The sequence below is a fragment of the Eleutherodactylus coqui genome, chromosome 6 (genome assembly GCF_035609145.1).
Source record: "Eleutherodactylus coqui strain aEleCoq1 chromosome 6, aEleCoq1.hap1, whole genome shotgun sequence".
Taxonomy (NCBI): Eukaryota; Metazoa; Chordata; class Amphibia; order Anura; family Eleutherodactylidae; genus Eleutherodactylus; species Eleutherodactylus coqui.
The window spans coordinates 191,718,486-191,736,429 of record NC_089842.1 but is presented as its reverse complement, the minus strand read 5'-3'; the positions used below and the strand labels follow the sequence as shown (position 1 = coordinate 191,736,429).

Genomic DNA, 17,944 nt, shown 5'->3' with positions numbered 1-17,944 from the left:
CAAGGATACTCCTAAATGGGACAATAATCACAGGAGTGATAATTGCTCAGTGAGTAGAGATCTCTTCTGGCCACCCTCCTCCATTCACAGTAAACAGGCAGTCATCTATAGATGAATCACTGCCTGTTCACATGGACCGATGGTCGCTTGGTTTTTAGGTAAGCTAAAAACCAAGCAATTTCAAGAAATGAGCAATTCTCACTCACTTACCCTGTCGGGTCCCATGTTTATACAGGATCACAGTTGTCTGTAATGACTTTTAAGCAATCACTATTGGCCAGTCTAAAAGTAAATAGGTAAGAAAAATATATCACCATCTATTTTCTAGGGTCCAAACGCCTAGGACTGGTAGCATCATCGTTGCAATGTAGTTTTCTATCCTTTCAGATAGTGGTTATGTCTGTCACAATTGCCCATCATTTGAGGTTTATGGTGAGGGATTAGACACATTCTGGCTTGAGGTCAGTGGTGCCCGAAGGTGGTGTTGCAGTGGAAGCCGAAAACTGAATTTTCGATCTATCCAATGACAGAAACAAGCAGTGTTTGAAAAATCCCAATGATGAGGTTCGTCCAGCCCTTTAAAATCAAGGATGAGATTGCACAGCATGCTGCACTATTTTATATAGGAAAATGTCAAAGAAATTTGCAACTGAGGTCCCAACACAAATATAAACTCAGCCAAGCTGGTTTTAGGAATATACAAATCTAAGATTTGTTTAATTCATAATTCTCTATAGTGTAGTTTTACAACCCCCATATGGGGGTACTATACTAAGCCCTCAAAATGGAATATGACCCTGTCATGAGGAAGGAAAACCTTTCCCAGGGAAAGAAAACCCTGAGTTCTCATTTATACGATCTAGTCTTATTACTAAATTTACGGGGCTTTCTATGAGTCATACTACACTATATGGACAGTAGTATTTGGACACTGCACGTTTTTCAGAAATAGTGCTTTATTCTTCTATTTAATAATGTGTCGGCCTCCTTTTGCTTGTATTACAGCGGCAGCACGTCGAGGCATACTTTCCAGAAGTTCTCTGTAAGTCTGGGCAGGAATAGCTCGCCATTGCTCATACAAGGCTGTGAGAAGAGATTGCTGTGAGATGGGCGTGGGTGGCGGTGTCTTACCTGTCGCTCCAGTTCGTCCCACAAGTGCTCCATTGGATGACTTAATAGTCATTACAAAATTAGCAGCTTTTTACGTCACCCATGCCCTTCCCAGCATGCCGTTCGGCAAACTCCGTATTTGCATATCTGCTGATTTTCTGCGGTGTCCAAATACTTTTGTCTATATAGTGTTAACCAGTGTCTATAAAGCTAAACGTTTTGACTAACCTTCACACAGAACTTGAGGAACTGGTTTATGTTGGGCTGAAGTAGACTAGATGGGATTTGGTTAAATCGCTGCAATCCACAGTCTATTTATATCAGAGATTGCTGCAGTGGTTGCCAAGACACAGTAGCCTATAGAAATGTTCATTTTTGAGACTACCTTTAAAAGACAGAAAACCTTTTTAGAAAGTTACAGATGTAGGAGGTAAATAATGTATGTAGGTCTAAAAAGATGGAGTCAGCATCCATGTACAGATACAGCATTACTGGGTATGTTTCCAAGGCTTTATAGTGCATACTGTATTCACTTTCTCCAAGTATGGGCTAGAAGCGAAATGAAAAATCCCATAAACACGAGAAGTTGCACGTCAGTTGTCGGTACCCTTGTTGCCAAAGGCTACAGTGCAAAACTTGGTCTTCCTTAGATTTCTGTGTACAGGCTTCTTGTTACCTTCATATGGAATAATACAGGCATTCCTCTTCAAGACATTTCCAAGGTAGACCAGACTATTCACATAAGGGCATGTGATTTCATAATTTGAGACTATTGTTAACAAGCGGGGTGTAAATGTGCCAAATGCCACAACTCCTCCCCACCATGGAATTGTTTAAGGACTGAGGTTCCTGGTTCTAGTGCACAGTGAAAATCATGGGTAATAGACCCCGCCAATCTAATATCACCTCGGCTGCAATACCCACTCAAGATGACTTTACTGCCTGATCCATACAATGACTGGGCCAAGAATAGGTGTCTTATTAACTTCAATTTAATATTTTCTCCCTAAATAAACACTTTAAGAAATTTTAAAGTGCTCAGCGTTAGAAAAATAAGTTATACTCATCTCACCCGATGCCCTCCAGCTCCTGCACCTGGTCACCTGCTACACTCTTCTTCTGGCTCTAATGGTGACATCCCCCCACAGGGATGTGACATTGTTGCAGCCAATTACTAGCTATCCTCGAATTACATGCAGTTGGGAGTTGGCGGCAGTGGGCACACATCCCTGTGACTGGGTGTCATTGCTAGAGTCAGAAGAAGAGTGCAGTGGGTGACTGGGCAGTATTGAAACAGGAATGGCGGGAAATTAAGCAAATTTTAAGTCCTGTTTTTTGCACAGTTTAATATTTTTATGAATTTTCTCCTCATCAGTACCCCTTTAACAGTACATATGCTGGAAAATCTTACTGCAATGACCTGACCCAAGTATTTTATTTTTATATTGGTACAGGGTTCAGAACTACAGGCAGATGCTGACAGACACCTATTCATGTATGGTGACCTTTAGTGAGACTCCATCATATACATAGAAGAATGCCACCTGAGTATTTTCTCTAATAATTTATTGCAAAAGGCGAGTCAGAATATTTTACAATTATTTAAAATACATTTTATTGAATTGATATTGAAAATATCCTCATGGAGAATTTTTTTTTTTTTTGGAGTATTTAACAGTAACAAATATTGGATATTATGGCAATGGACAAAGTCAATATTGTACTTAAACATAATTAGGATCATACACTATAGCGAGCGAGTCCTTTCATTCCTTTGGAGGGGGGGGGGGGGGGGGAGAGATCATGTCATGGGAAATAGAGGACGACAAAAAGAAACATACAAAGGACGATAAGCAAACACCCTTATCTGTCTGTTGCTTTGACCTGTAATACGGTTGCATATTTCATATTGTACTTTCTTGAAATCATGAAAAAGCCATACAATAATCCGAAATAAATGAATAAATTAGGGAAATTCATTCAATGAGCTAGTAGCACACAACAGTTGGAGGTTGAATGTATCCTCACATGCCATGAAGAGCCACCTCTCTTCTGCGCCATCCCATTAGGCATGTCAGTCAACCTCATTGCACCTGCATATGCACAAATATAAAAGCATCATAAAATATAACATTTCTGTAGTGCAAGATTTTAGTTGCTCAAAACAGAAAGAAAAACCTACATCTATACTTGGCTGCAACTTCTTATTGGACCTACATTAACAAAGCAGTCGTCTGGTGAAGTCTGTAAAACTCATCTATATACTAAATGGAGAGCGTTTATTAACATATATTATCCTGCTTACATACATAAATAGACTTATATTTATATATTTATTTCAAATATTCTATACAAGAATGTACAAGTGCATTCTATAAAAGTAACAGAAATAAAACAATTGTAGCCAATAGGTTTAATTCTTAATCTGAAGTTACAAATAGTACCGATTATTTTATTAAATCTATTGGCCTATTTAAAGCTTTTCTTTTCCACACTATCAACATTGGCTATATAAGGCCTCTACACCTGAAAGGGCCGTATTAGGTACTGATATCTATTTATATGTATAGGTCTGACTCTGTATAAAAGGAGAGGTCTTAGCTTCAGTCAGGAAGTATTAGTCTCTCAGTACTGTCAGGCAAGTTGGGAGCTTCTCACATGACGTTTTTGCAGCAGTGGTATATCGATAATGTACACTTATTGACACAGCTCAGTTGTTGGCGACACTCGCTTCTTTCTGCCGTAGTCTTTCTTTCTGTAATTCCAAACAAATAAGAACAAAAATAAAAAAGCATGGATTGAACTTCTGGCAGATAAAGTTATAAGAGGGGTTGGGAGGGACTTTCTGATTTTATCTACAATTGAACCTCTGAAGCCCGTTGCCTGCTTGACAGATGTCATTGTGACATCGGACTCAAAACAAAAAGTTGGTCAAGAGCAACTTTCCCTAATAGGTTACAGACTTGATGTGGGTCCTCACACCTCAGTGAAAGTGGTTTCGAGCCACCTCCTAATCGCATCCTTGCCTTTGAGACTGGCTGCAGCTCCAGACATAACACAGAGACATCTCTCGTTAAGGCTGTCTAATGACGTCTTTCCCTCTGTACAAGCTGGATCAGATTCTCTCTGTGCTTGAAGACACATTTTAGCTTTGATGGCTTACGCAAGGCTGGCAATTTCCACTGGACTCGATCATTAAGTCAATAAGTAGTTTCAAATCATCAATTTCAATCCGGTCATAAACTCCAATATTGTGGAGTTGTGTAATTACATGATTGTGACACCGAATATCAAATCTCTATGATTGGAAGTTGTGATATATCAGATTGTTATAGACCATGGTGATCAAGTATATCCCATAGGATGGGTGTAGTTACTGTGGTTTTACAGAAATCAATAGACCGTCATTACCTAATATGAGATGAAGCTGTCAAATGTCTGGAACTTGTTCTACCTTGCAGGTGCTACTTCAGGAATCGGGCAGCAAACAAAACTTTGTAATAGACGATGGAAAGCTCAGCTACATTGTTTACATACTACTACCCTGGCTAAGGAAGCATGGTCTATACTCAAGATAGAAGCCTGTTAGCCATACCTCGACAGGGACCTTGGCCATTCGGCATATTTGCTGTAAAATATTAGCTAAGCTTGGTAACTCTTGAATGAGTTCTATTAATTTTGACTTTCTATAGAAAACTGTAGACTATGAAAAATAAGAACACATGCTAACTTTATAAGCTATTGCTTTAAGGCTGACATCAAGTAGTCAGAGAAGTGGTTTGGCCATCTTTGTTCGTCCAAGACTGGAGCATCATCTTAAATGGGTTGTACTGGATTACTAAAAAAAAACAAAAAAAAAAAAAGAAAAGCAGCCCCACAATTGTCCATAAGCTGTGTCTAGTATTGCAGGTCACACCAAGTGAATAAATGGAGTGACTATACAATCAAAGCCGACCCTTCACCTCATGTTTTCTAGCCATGCTTTCTCACCACTTTATTCATATACACGCTACAATAATATATAGTGGGCTCTTCCTTTATAAAACTGTAAACCTGTAAAAATGTTCTACACTTTGTAGAAGAAATACTAATTAATAAGGCCAAGGTTTTATGAAAAGTAATATGTACCAGACTGGCAGCTGGGTTAATCTTTTTAGTTTCCACTTTCTTTTCTGCTGTCAATTTATTCACAGACTCCTGAGCCAGTCGAAGCCTGAAAAGAAAAAAAAAAAGTTAAAAAAGAAATCCTGATTCTAAACCCACAGCAGAATTATACAAATATTGTTCCGATGACCAGTAGTAAAACTCGTCCACATCTAGGATCAGAAGTGTATGAAATTAGAACATAGCCAGTTGTATGGACGTATAGTACTTCTATAGAGTAATAAAGTACATATTGGTACTTACTGGGATTATATTGGTTGACAAATCAGAATTGAGTAATGCATTGAGTTCACTGAATAATATAATGATCATAAGACTGAATGATAACAACTGTATGCAAGCGCTGCGGAATAAGTTGGCGCTATACAAATAAAGATTATTATTATTATTATTATTATTCATTGTCTGGGGTAAGGGTGCCAGTACATGCTATGATTGCTTCAGTGTAATAGTTGCTTCTGATGTAAATTGATGTGCTGCCTGGTGATTAGTGGTGATCCACATGCAGTTACAGCAGAACACCCCACCATGTACAGGTACCCAGACAAAGAATTAGTAACCTATATCAGTCTCAGGAGAGATGGAAAATGTTGATCGGAGTCGAAAGAGTATAATCTCTTCAGGATACATATACATACTGATAAGGGAGATGGAACAATACCTCTGTAACACCACCTATGAGAAGGCAGCATTCCTACAAGTCAATGTTAGACTCTTTATACAAGCCTTGTAAGAATGACTGGGAATCGAAAGCCAAACCAGAATCCATGAACAATACTGATCGCATGTAGTGATAAATGGTAACACACAAAAATGTCATCTTTAAAGCTATCCTTATATACTTCACTTCCAGTAGTAAACAAAGAGCTTCTGTAATACATCAACTCCTAAAGCAGGCCATCAACTTGGAAAACAAGCTTCCCACAACCTACAAGTAAGGCTTCTTTCCTACGAGCGTATATCAGCTGCCGTTTTCACAGCCGTCCGATATACGCCACCATCTGTGGCGTTAAAGCTCCTGAACAGGCGCACAAATCTAACGTTTGTGTGCCCGTTCACACGGCATGGGCCCTGGCGCATATACGCCGAAGCTACCATGCTGTCGCCCATTTCCCCTACCTCCCCCTTGCAGGCTCACCTCTGTTCTCTTCCCTGCTCACTCTTTGCAATAGGAGGGGGGTGGAATGGCTTCGCTTAGCTCCACCCCCATCCTGGCACCTCCCATTGCAAAGAGCGAGCGGGGAGGAGAGCAGAAGAGACCAGAGGGAGGGAGTTTAGCAGCCACGCTGTTAAACTCCCTCCAACCTCCGGCCGCTGTCATGGGCTCCCATAGGAGCCCATGCAGCAGCCGACAAATTCCGGCTCAGAAGATAGTTCCAGGATTATCTTTTGGGCCCGATGTAAAAATGCCCGGCGCTATATTGGCCGGCCAGGCGCTTTTACGTCACGAGAATACGGCCATGTGGTCTGATGCATTGGAATCCAATGCATCAGACCACAGTGTATATCGGCCGGCTGTGAAAACGGCGGGCTGATATACGCTCATGGGAAAGAAGCCTAAGAGTGTGATGAATGGTAGGTGGAAGTAGGAGGCCATATGGAATATCGTTAATGGGGAGGCGCAATTAATGAATTTAAAGAGAAAGGTGAGGGATGGATCAAAATATGCGCACTGTGGTCAGTGGGTATTGCATTGACACATTTGCATGTATGGAGGAGGAAGGAAATGTAAAGTGTTAAGTATTAAGTATTCTAAATATGAACTCTAGGGATTGGCAGTAAAGAAGCATGATAGGAAGTAATTTAATCAATGATAGTCTATCCAACACCTATCAGCACTTTAGGAATTAAGTGGGGAGTATAAAGCATATCCTCCAGCAGAATACAGGACACTGTCTACAGCAGTTTGTATTCTGCCTATGCAGTGTTCAACCCCGACTATTACAAAACAGTATTCTGCCAACAGTCTGTATGAAATACAACATTAAAGATATTTTCCTTGCTATGGTCACACATCAGTTATTTGTATTGTGGATCGCAATATTTGTGGTAATTGAAACTTTTTTTTCCTCTCTCCATAGAATTCTAAACACAAAGACACATACAATACAGCAGTGTATTACAGAAAGGATGTACATGCAAGCCTGCAATAGAAATTTGTAGGGTCACAATTGAATCACCAAAATTACTTTACAGTCTGCTTGTAATGTTTTTTTTTTTTTGCTTTTCAAAAACACACTTTTTTTGTAAAGTAAATATATCATAAAATATAAACTTAATGCATCCCCTTAAAGCAGTAACGCAAAAAGTTCATTGATGGCGTGTCATCCTGAAGGTCTGTATGTACTATGCAGATTCCAGAATCTTTAGGCTGGGGTCACACGGGACATATGCCAAGCATAAATCTCACGGTTTTGCCACAGCAAAAAAACGCGAGATTCCCAAGGGATAAGCGCAGCTTCAAAAACGGGTTTTGGAGCGCCTTCGCCGCATGCTTTTCAGTTGCGGCCAACTCTCCCATAGAGTGTAGCGCAACCGCAAAAAAAAAAATTGACATGCTGCATCCTGGGAATCCGCTCCACGGCGCCGGCTAATGCCAGCTTCGCTGCGACGGATTGTCCACCCCGTGTGGATGAGATTTTTGACAAATCTCGTCCACACTGCTGGCCAATCCCGGGATTAGCGTCCGCAGGTGGATTTCTAAACACTAGTTTGGTAGTCGTCATTGTGTCCTCACCATTTTAACTTTAACAATTTTTATCCATTTGAGTTCATAAAAGTATGATGTATTTATATTTTTTGTGGATTTTTTGTTTGCATCATTTATTGAATTCACACCTTTTGTGTTTAGTCCCCTTATAGGTTTTCCAATTTTTATACCTAGATAAAACATAAATTTAACCGTTCACAGATGCAATACGTAAATTTACATCATGCAGCCATAAAAGGTGTATAGAGGTTGCCCGGGAGCAGAGTCGGGCCCCATACCCGGCAGCTATCAGCTGTTTTTCACAACTGACAGCTGCCAGCAACTATTGTGATCAAAGCTAGCTCTGATTGCATAGCAGTTAACTGTTTGGACTTTGGCCACGGATCTAAACATTTAGATGGGGGAGGGGAAATCCCTCTGGAGCCACATCTACACCACCGACTATGTAAATACAGGGTGCTGATGGGCTAGCATGGTAGCCTGGCGAAGCTTTCCACACCTGCCATGCATGAATGCCTATCCAGCCCAGTCCTGGATACGCAACATAAAAAGTAGGACATAAAAAAAATGTATTGAAGTGTTGCTGTATATAGTATAAGTGATGAAATAACTGCAAGTTCAAGTCCCCTGCGAGGACTAAACAAAAATGTAAAAATAAAAAGTGGGGAATATTAAAAATTGTTCAGAACCCCCATTTTCTCCCACTTTTCTCATAAAATGTTATTTTAAGAGTCATACATATTTGGAATCGCCGTTTTCATCAAAATCTGAACTATATAAATATCACAATCTGTATTCTTCATAGTGAACATCATAGAAAAAAAAAGCTTGCAGAATTCCAAAATTAGAAGTGATCAAAATGATATATGTAAACCTATAGCTCAACCCACAAAAAATGAGCCCTCGCACAGCCCAGTTGATGAAAAAATAAAGTTATGGGTTGGGTTCCAGAATATGGCGACAGACAGCAGTTTTTTTAAAAGTAGTAAAATATTTAAAAAAATAAATTAATTTGCCATCATCGTAATCGTACAACCCACAGAACCCAATTCCTGTCATTTTTACTGCACCATGAACGCCCTAAAAGTTTAACCCCCCACCCCCCCACCCCCAAAATGGCACAATCGCATATTTTTCATTTCACTTAGCTTTTAAAAATTTCTCAGTACATTGTATGGTACAGTAAATAGTAAAATTAAAAAATACAACTCGTTCTGAAAAAAAACAAGCCCTCAGAGAGCTACGTCAATCGAATAATAAAAAAAAGAAAAAAATTATGGCTCTTAGAAAGCAAGGCTGAAATAATTTTTTTTATTTTCATTTTTTTTTTTTTTTTTTACAAATCTCTGGTCTTAAAAGGGTTAAAAAAAACTATTGAGAGTGAATATGAAAAAAAAAAAAAAAAAAAAATATAGATAAGTAGAAGTATTCTGTAAAATCATCTGGAAATGTCTGCATTAAGTGTATTGCAATTGGAAAAAACATTCCCACCCCATCTCTCCTGCTGAAGCTTTACATGTCCCACAGGAGGCTGGAGATTCAACTCCAAAGAATTACATGCATCTGGTTACCCTTTTCCCACCACACTGTTTAAATCTCTTAATTGATTTATTCAAGTCAATAAAATAAATGCCACAGAGCCCCATGCTGCTCAGTTCCCAAGTTTATGGTGGAACAAGACATTCAGGCAACATTAAAGGATTGAGACATGGGGACAGGGGAGCGAACAGCGTGCAGACATCAGCACAGTTTTTATTAGCTCTATATAACTAATACATGGTCAAGACGCTGGAGGGTCGCCACCTAGGTGTTAAGCAGTGGTGGTTTATAGAATAGCAAGATTTTGTAAAGCAGTTCTGTGGCTTAGTGGGTATAGGGGAGAAAAAAAAAAAGTCCAATTATACTCAATGTTGTCAAGGTGACCTTGACGAGGGAAAGGGGTTAGCTTTGGACTTATAAAGACACATAATTTAAAGTTAATCTTTGGATTTTGTTGGACATTTTCATTATTTTTGAGATCTTTGAAGATGGGAGAGCTCCAAGCTCTTTAAAAGTTAAACATTTTCCCAAAACGGTAGTAGTGGGATAGCTATACGTTGTGCAGCGGTGGTAACTGAACCTGGACCCTTGTGTCTGAGGGAGCCCAAAGGTTCCTCTGCCACATAAGGCGATATCAGTGTCATAAATTGGACATAGTAGGTGTTGCCCAATTCCAAATTTTGCACGTCGGCCATGGAGCTCCAGGTTATGACTTAGAACTGGAGGCACACTGTAATCACTGTCCAGGCCTCACTGTAGATTCAATTGCCAGTGGTACTACAGCAAAATCCTATGTAGAAGATTTAACTACAAAAAAATAACCACTGATGCAACATCATGTTCTGGGGTAATATACACCGATATGCCAAAAGTCATGGGATAGCAGTATGTAAATTGATTATGAAGTGGTGTTACGTCAGATGACAGATTGGTAATGCCCACATTTGTATAAGTTATTTTGTGAGTGAGGCTGAACACTGGCCAGCATGCTCACAGCAAGCCGACATTACCTGAATTTGAACCAGGCGTGATAGTAGGTATCAGGCGGATAGGACATTCCATTTCTGAAGTTGTGAGAGTATTTTACGTTCCTCGTTTCAGAGTGTCATTTGTTCCACAAATATGTAATTGAAGGCATTACTACCTCTAGTGGGCAGTGCAGTGGCCGCCCACGGGTGCGTAATGATTATGACCAGCGGCATCTGGCTAGAATTGTTCATACTAATAGACAAGTGACTGGCAGAAATCACATTTACATACAATGCAGGAGGCTCCACACGTATATCCTGCAGGTCAGTGCAACGTTCTTTAGCTTCCATGGCATATGGGAGTACAAGACCCACCAGAATTGCTTCCTTTAACTTCACTTCAGACTGGACTTAGCGCTTCCCCTGGGCTTCTGAGGTTGCTAACTGGACCCTAGAGCAGTGTTCCTCAACTCCAGTCCCCAGGGCCCGCCAACAGGTCATGTTTTAAGGATTTCCTCAGCGTTGCAAAGGTGATGTAATTATTGTTGGTGCCTCAGACATTGCCATAGGTGTTTTTTACAATAGGATATCCTGAAAAAATGACCTGTGGGTGGTCCCTGAGGACTGGACTTGGGGACCCCTGCCCTAGAGGACTGGCAATGCAACTTGGTTTAATGAGTCACAGTAACAATTGTTCCGGGCTGATGGTAGGGTTCTTGTGTGGCGTAGCCCCAATGAAGCCATAGCACTCAATTGTCAACAAGGCACTGTACAGACCAGTGGTAGTTCTATAATGCTGTTGGGTGTTTTCTCAAGGAATGGGTTGGGTCCACTGGTCAGCCTAAACACATTATAGATCTAACAATGGCCCCTGTCAACAAATGGGATGTATTTAGCTGCCAGTTAAACACTTCTTGTTTGTGTGTTGGAAGCAGATAAAATGGGCAAGTGTAATGATCTGAGAGACTTTGAGAAGTACCAAATTGTGACAACAAGAGGAATTGCTCCCAGCATCTCCAAAACAGCAGTAGGCCTAGTGCAGTGTTTTCAGTATGCAGTGGTTAGTACCTACCAAAAGTGGTCCTGGAAAAAACAAATCAGTCAAGCTGCAACAAGGTGATGGGAGCCCAAGGCTTATTGATGCTCATGGGAACGAAAAGTAGACTATCTGGTCCAACCTGACAGAAGAGCTATTGTAGCACGAATGGCTAGAAGCGTTAATGCTGCCTATGATAGAAAGGTGTCAGAATACACAATGTACCACAACTTCTTGTATATGGGGCTACAAAGGCACAGACCAGTGAAAGCGTCCATGCTGACCCGTCTACCAGTACATTTACCTAGAATAGCATTAAAGCCCATTTAAACGTAATGATTGTTGCTCAAACAAAAGTGCGCAATAATTGTTATGTCCAAACGCAAGCCATCGTGCACTTTGTTTGTTGCTCAATTTCAACCTGCATTAAAAAAAATCATCGCCTGTTGGCTCACTTCTCGCTGCAACTAAACGCTCCCCGCTCATAGGGACGTGAAGCACTGAGCGAGACATGAACGAGGAGTAAGTAGTTCTCAGCAATGATCTGCCTGTCTAAAAATATTCTGCACAATCGAGAACTAGTGGTGATGTCACTTGCTCGTGCAAACTGGAATCATCCCATGTAAAAGGGGCATTAGACTGCAAGGTGTGTGTCGTCAGTCAGACATACACACATGTACAGATGTATAAAGAGTTTTCCTTGACTTACTGTGTTATGAAAGTTATGATAACTTTCTGTGCCAGTTTGTTTACACTTTTCATTGCTTTGCAATGGCTTTTTTTGTATTAGGATAAGAAAACAATAGTTTTTCAAAGAAAAAACAAAACTTCTGGTGACATTACCAGCATCCATTTTTCTGACATCCATTTTTCTGACATCCGTTTAACAATATTAAGAGGTCATCTTATTCTTAAGAAATACCATCTACACAAGATCCAATATGTTTACTAGTTGCCGATTGCTGTGGTCATGTGACACTGGACAACATTGTATATTCATCTCAGCAGGGGGTCTCTCTCCCTTTTTAGCCTCATATGTAGTCTATATGGTTTATGTGCTTCCATTGAGTGGTATATTGCATTATCCTTCTGTTATTCTTATAAATGTTTTTATCCGTGGAAGATTATAGCCCTACATAAATAATAATGGTCCTAATAAAATAGGTTGACCAGATACACTGTATACCTGCATGCATTCCAGAAACACACTAAGTTTATAGCACAGCCCTTCCATACGGCACATAGTATAGAGCGAAAGCTGTTACTTCTTATGTTCCTGCACTCAAGTCTGCTCACATCAGACCACAGATTGACAAATCCCAAGATGCCCATACGCTGATCAGACTCTGACCTGCTACTACTGAAAACAAAAACATCCGGATTGTTCCGTCCATTTAGAAAGACAGAAGTTTGTGGCGTTTGGCTGTTAGGGCCAACATCAGCTTCATTTTAAGTTAGACACCAGAGAAAATGAGGAAAAAAAAGATAAGAGGGAAAAAGCTACAGAGAAGGCGGGCAAATCTGTTCCAAATTAGCAGAGGTCTCCTTTCATTTTACTAGCAAGTAATTGGAAGCGGTAAAGAAAAGTGTAACTTATCGAATGGCGTGTTTATCTTTTCGTGAGGACAGGCGGCCGCTGGCAGGTTCCCTCTGGAGCCCTGGGGGGGAAAATCACCTTCCCTTGATGTCCATTTGATCCGAAAAGAAAACAAAGGCGCCTGTGGAACGAGTGAGTGTAATTTGGGCGGCCCAGATGCGGAGTAATGCAAGGAAGGGGCTTGATTGGAAACGTACCTTTCTGTGGAAAGAGCTTTGCTCTCTCGTTTCCACACGGCCTTGAAGTCGCTGCAGAATTCGTACCACACCACAAAGAAGGAGTTGGGGCTGATTTCCTTCTCACCGGGCTTTGGCTTAACTCCAAAAAATCCAGCGCTTTCTTCAAAGCTGTAAGTGGGAAGAAGAGCTGTCAGCAAACAAGGTCTCCTGGTGGAAAAAAAATATCCCTTCAACCCCCTTACCCTGCTAAATATGAAGTTGGCTTAAACTTGTACAATCCTACAGCTTTAACCCTAGAATCATAATTGTGTGCAAACCATGTGCAATTTTACCATACGACTTTTTATCCTAATTTTCAGTGTTGTAGATTACCTTCACTCACTTCTTTTCATCTATCACAAGCAAATTTGTAGTTAGGCTTTCCCTCACCTGGGACAAGTGAATGTTACTAGATCCTCTCCTCCAAACTATGCTTGTGGTGATGGGGCAAGATGTAGGTTTCTCCCGCTGCATCAGACCTTTAGAACAATTAATTGCTGCAGTTGTAATAAGGTTCTGTTCATATCTGCAATGCTCGCTCGAGTAACTGCTGTATCCGAGCGTGCTCGCTCATCTCTACACAGCATTTGGCACAGATGCAGCAGATAAATCCTGGATGAAATAGTGCAACATGCTGTGCTACTTTGTTGGGAAAAATGTCAGAAGGTAGTACGTAAGCCCAAAGTAGCCCGCTCTAGTTAATGGGGTTTGTCAAATAATTAGGTCACTCAATAAGTCTCCATGTAGCCATAGCTGCCATCTGCGAATAATTTTTCTACAACCAGAAGTGGCCGATTCTTATGTACATGTACTGAAAAATGTAGCTACTATTGACGCCAGAGCCGTGTTCATGAAGAAGGCATTATTATGGGGCATAGATCGGTTACTTTGCTACAATGGGAAATACTTTAGCTGTAAAAATCATTGTAATACCTCTCTGCGTATAACACTATGCCTTGGGCAATAGCCAAATACTGTATATTTAGGACGTAGGTTTTAGGCTGGTTTCACATGGGCGTAGGCTTTTTTGCGCATGCCTGAGTACTGTGTTTTTGTGGAATGATTATATGCGTTTTAGCGCATGTATCAGCGTATTTTACTGTACTTTTGAAAGGCTAATTAGTTCCAGATGTGTTTCTTTCCAGTGGAATTGCGCAAATGTTTCATACATCTCCATGTTGGACTCACGCCTCCTGCACATGGGCGGATTTGCATTGCAAAATCCAGAGCAGGATTCTGCAGCAAATCCAGCCCATGGCATGCTATGGCAAAACGCGATTTCCTGCCCACAAGTGGAAATCGATTGTGATTTTCTGCTCGTGGGGGAGAAATCGCAGCATCCTGCGATTTTGTGCGGGCTACACATGGCAGGCTTCTGTTGAAGTCAATGGAAGCTGCCCGTCCCGTGACCATTCTGCAATCCTCATTGCAGAATGACGCGGCTTCTGTGACCATCGCCATAATGATGGACCTGCGTCTTCTGTACTACGCATGTGCGCTGGCTCCCCGGCGGCACATTCGTAGCAGAGGGGAAAGACGGCGAAACGGTAAGCTGGAGTCACCGGCCGACTGCAAGAATCCCGCATGCGGTGTCCAACCCGCCTGTGTACAGGCGGCCACGCAGGCATCACCGGCCGGGCACCAGGTTGGACAGCGCTGCGGGAATCTCGCATGTGGGGTCCGACCCGCCCGTGGACAGGAGGCCTAAGGTTGGCAAAACTGAAAGCCATTGAGAAACAGAGCAAGTAAATAAGCCTGTATTTCCACATGCAGAGGTGTTTACTAAAAGTGCATCAACAATTAAGGTTAGGGCTGCCTGTCCACGGGCGTGATTTCGCTGGCGAATCACGCTGTCTGAAGCTTTCCATAGCGTTGCTATGTAAAGTGCCGTCCCCGTGTCCACGAGTGGCAAAACCAAAGCAAAGTCCAGTAAGACATACAATAAAATACTGAAATAGTAAGAAATACTGTAAAGCAGACACTATTTGAAATAGCCGTGCTCTATACAGTCATAATATTCTACATCCCCTATACAACATTTTGTACCCCGTAACGGTGGTTGGCAACTTTGTGAATTTAGCCCTTCTGCAACCGGTTTGTTATTGTTGAACAGATTGGTTGGGGTTTAGGAATTATGTTCATCTGGAAAATCATTAAATCTTACTTCTGTAACATGCCACTGTATTTTTCTCTGAATTTTGCAGGTTTTAGATCACACTTTACAAACGTGACACATGGAATTTTATTAATTGGAAAGTGAACTGCAAATCAATTTTACAAGGAATAACATAAAAATGTACCTGCTGTGTGCTGTGCTTAGATTACTTTCTTCCGTTTCATGTTCTTCTTTGGCTGAAAAAAAAAAAAAGGAAAAAAACACTAATTATAAAATAAATGATTCACTCTTAAGTTCTTAACACATAGTTTTTGGAAGATTAATAAACCACTACAATGAGAGGAGAGGAGGGGGTTCAACTCCCTTCACTTCCGTGTTACATCTGCACACTCAAAATGCAAGAAATGGGTGTATGGAAGATCCAACTTCTGATGAGTTAGCTTCTCTTAGATTAACCGACTCCTAAATATATTTATTCCATTAAATCTCTGCTTGTTCTAGTTTTAAGATTACAGTCGGCGGTCCCATCAGTGTGCAGGTCAAAATAGCTGTCAGTGACTGAGTAGGACAGCCCACTGAACTCCTAAATCCAGGAGGAGTAGTGATTTCAGTGAATACAATACAAGTTATATGAGGTTTCTTCTCCCAAAACTATGTATCCGTCTGTCTGGCTTCTACTCCTCTACACGATGCTACCTGCAGATCAGACTGCATGTTCAAAGTGACAGGTTCCTTTTAAGCTTTTTATGGCTCGGGCAACATTATACATACGCAAATGCATCATACACGTGCAAAAGGTTAGAAAGAATTGTATACGCTAACAAATGTAAATTTCTGCTAAAGATGCCTCTACTAAACACTGACCTGAAGTTGGTGGGATAGATATTATTCACTCTATTATTTAAAGGGACTGTCCAATTTACAGCTTATATGCGAAATTCTTTCCCCATGCACTAAAATAACAAATAATGATATACTCATCTCTCCCCACTCCATTTGTGTCCCATGCCAGTGCTCGAACCTCCGTGTCCATGTTTGCTTACAGGCTGTAGGCACGCCCAGTTTATGCAATGTCACAGGCGCTGTAGCCAATAACAGAGCTCAGCAATCAATGGCTGACCTCTGTTATTAGCTACAGCATTTGTGATGTCCCATAAACAGGCTAATGCAACCTGTAAACGTGGCGTCACGGGGGAGACTCGGAGCTGCCCAATGGGACAAAGACAGCTGGGAGAGGCAAGTATATTACTACTTATGTGGTACTTTAGTCCACGGGAAAAGGATTTTACAGTTTAAATATAGATGGACTGTCTGATTTAGTTTTTTTTGCATATGGCTCTTGCTGGATACAGACGGTCACACTGTGGGCGCCAATTGTCTTTATGGACAAAGTATAATCTTGTATGTATACTGTTTGACTTCATATGGTCACTGCTGTATGATCTATGGCAAACCCAAAATAAGAAAAAGCTTTATAACAGACAGGCTTTTTATGCATTATTTTGTTTTTCAAGAAAAGAAAGTCAACATAAAAATACTGGCACTTCCTGTACTCATGTCCTGTGCGCAACTATTTCTTCTTTGCTCAACCAAACCGATTGTAACACAACGTTCTTCAGCTCATTGGCATTAGGCTCCTGCCATCAGCTATTAAATCTTTGATCGGCACCAACTAAGCCCAGATGGATAGCATCAAGTTTTCTTAAGTAATACTGGCTTTTGACGTTGCTTGGAAAGCCAGTAATAATGTTGTTGCCAGTAAGAATGAACCAAAGAGCACGGATGTTCTTCAAGCTTCTTATAGCCAAGTCACATAGCGTGTCAGCATATATAGAGGATCTGACCATTCTTAATCTTAACATTAAATACTTACATGGTGGCTTGTAGTGTATTTGGTTCCTAAAACATTAAAAGGTTTCAGGGCCCTTGAAACTGTAAAAGATACTCATTAATGTTCTTAACAAAAAAAATAATATATATATGCAGCATAGTGACGCAGTGGTCAGCACTGTTTTCCTGCAACGCTGGGGTCCTCAGTTCAAAACCAACCATGGGCAACATCTGTGCGAAGAATTGTCTGCCTGGTTTGCCCCCATACTTTAAATACATACTAAATGAGTGAATTTACATTATGTCCCAATGGAGGCAAGGCCCAACGTTAAGTGATGACAATCTCTCTACATCGCTGTGGAATATGTATGTGCTAAATAAATAAGTTACATAAATATGTTTGAAAGGCCCCTGCTGAAAGCAATTATACATTACTTTTAAAAACTGCAAGAAAGAAATGACAAAAAGCAAAGTATAAGGTTTCTAAATAGAGCAAAGTGGTGTCCAATAGATTTGCATTGGGTCGGACACTGGGGAGTTAAATGTCAACATGTATATATTACTGATATATTTTATGTGCCTGCCAGGACCTTTAGACAGAGGCAACATGACTATATTCACTCTGATTTTGTTGCTATGAACGTATAGGACCTGAA

The 17,944-nt window shown here is 40.8% G+C and overlaps 1 protein-coding gene across 3 annotated transcripts in view; it reads right to left on the bottom strand.

Annotated features, from left to right (window-relative positions):
* Positions 1-2,521: 2,521 nt before the first annotated feature.
* FMN1 (formin 1) overlaps positions 2,522-17,944 on the bottom strand; it is a 374,657-nt gene continuing 359,234 nt past the window's right edge. For all 3 annotated transcript variants that reach the window (XM_066608501.1, XM_066608502.1, XM_066608503.1), the window contains 4 exons: positions 15,643-15,694; positions 13,322-13,471; positions 5,239-5,323; positions 2,522-3,865 (listed from right to left, as the gene is read on the bottom strand). In XM_066608501.1, the coding sequence (XP_066464598.1) occupies positions 3,821-3,865; positions 5,239-5,323; positions 13,322-13,471; positions 15,643-15,694 (332 nt within the window). In that variant the 3' untranslated portion in view covers positions 2,522-3,820. The remainder of the gene's footprint in view (positions 3,866-5,238; positions 5,324-13,321; positions 13,472-15,642; positions 15,695-17,944) is intronic.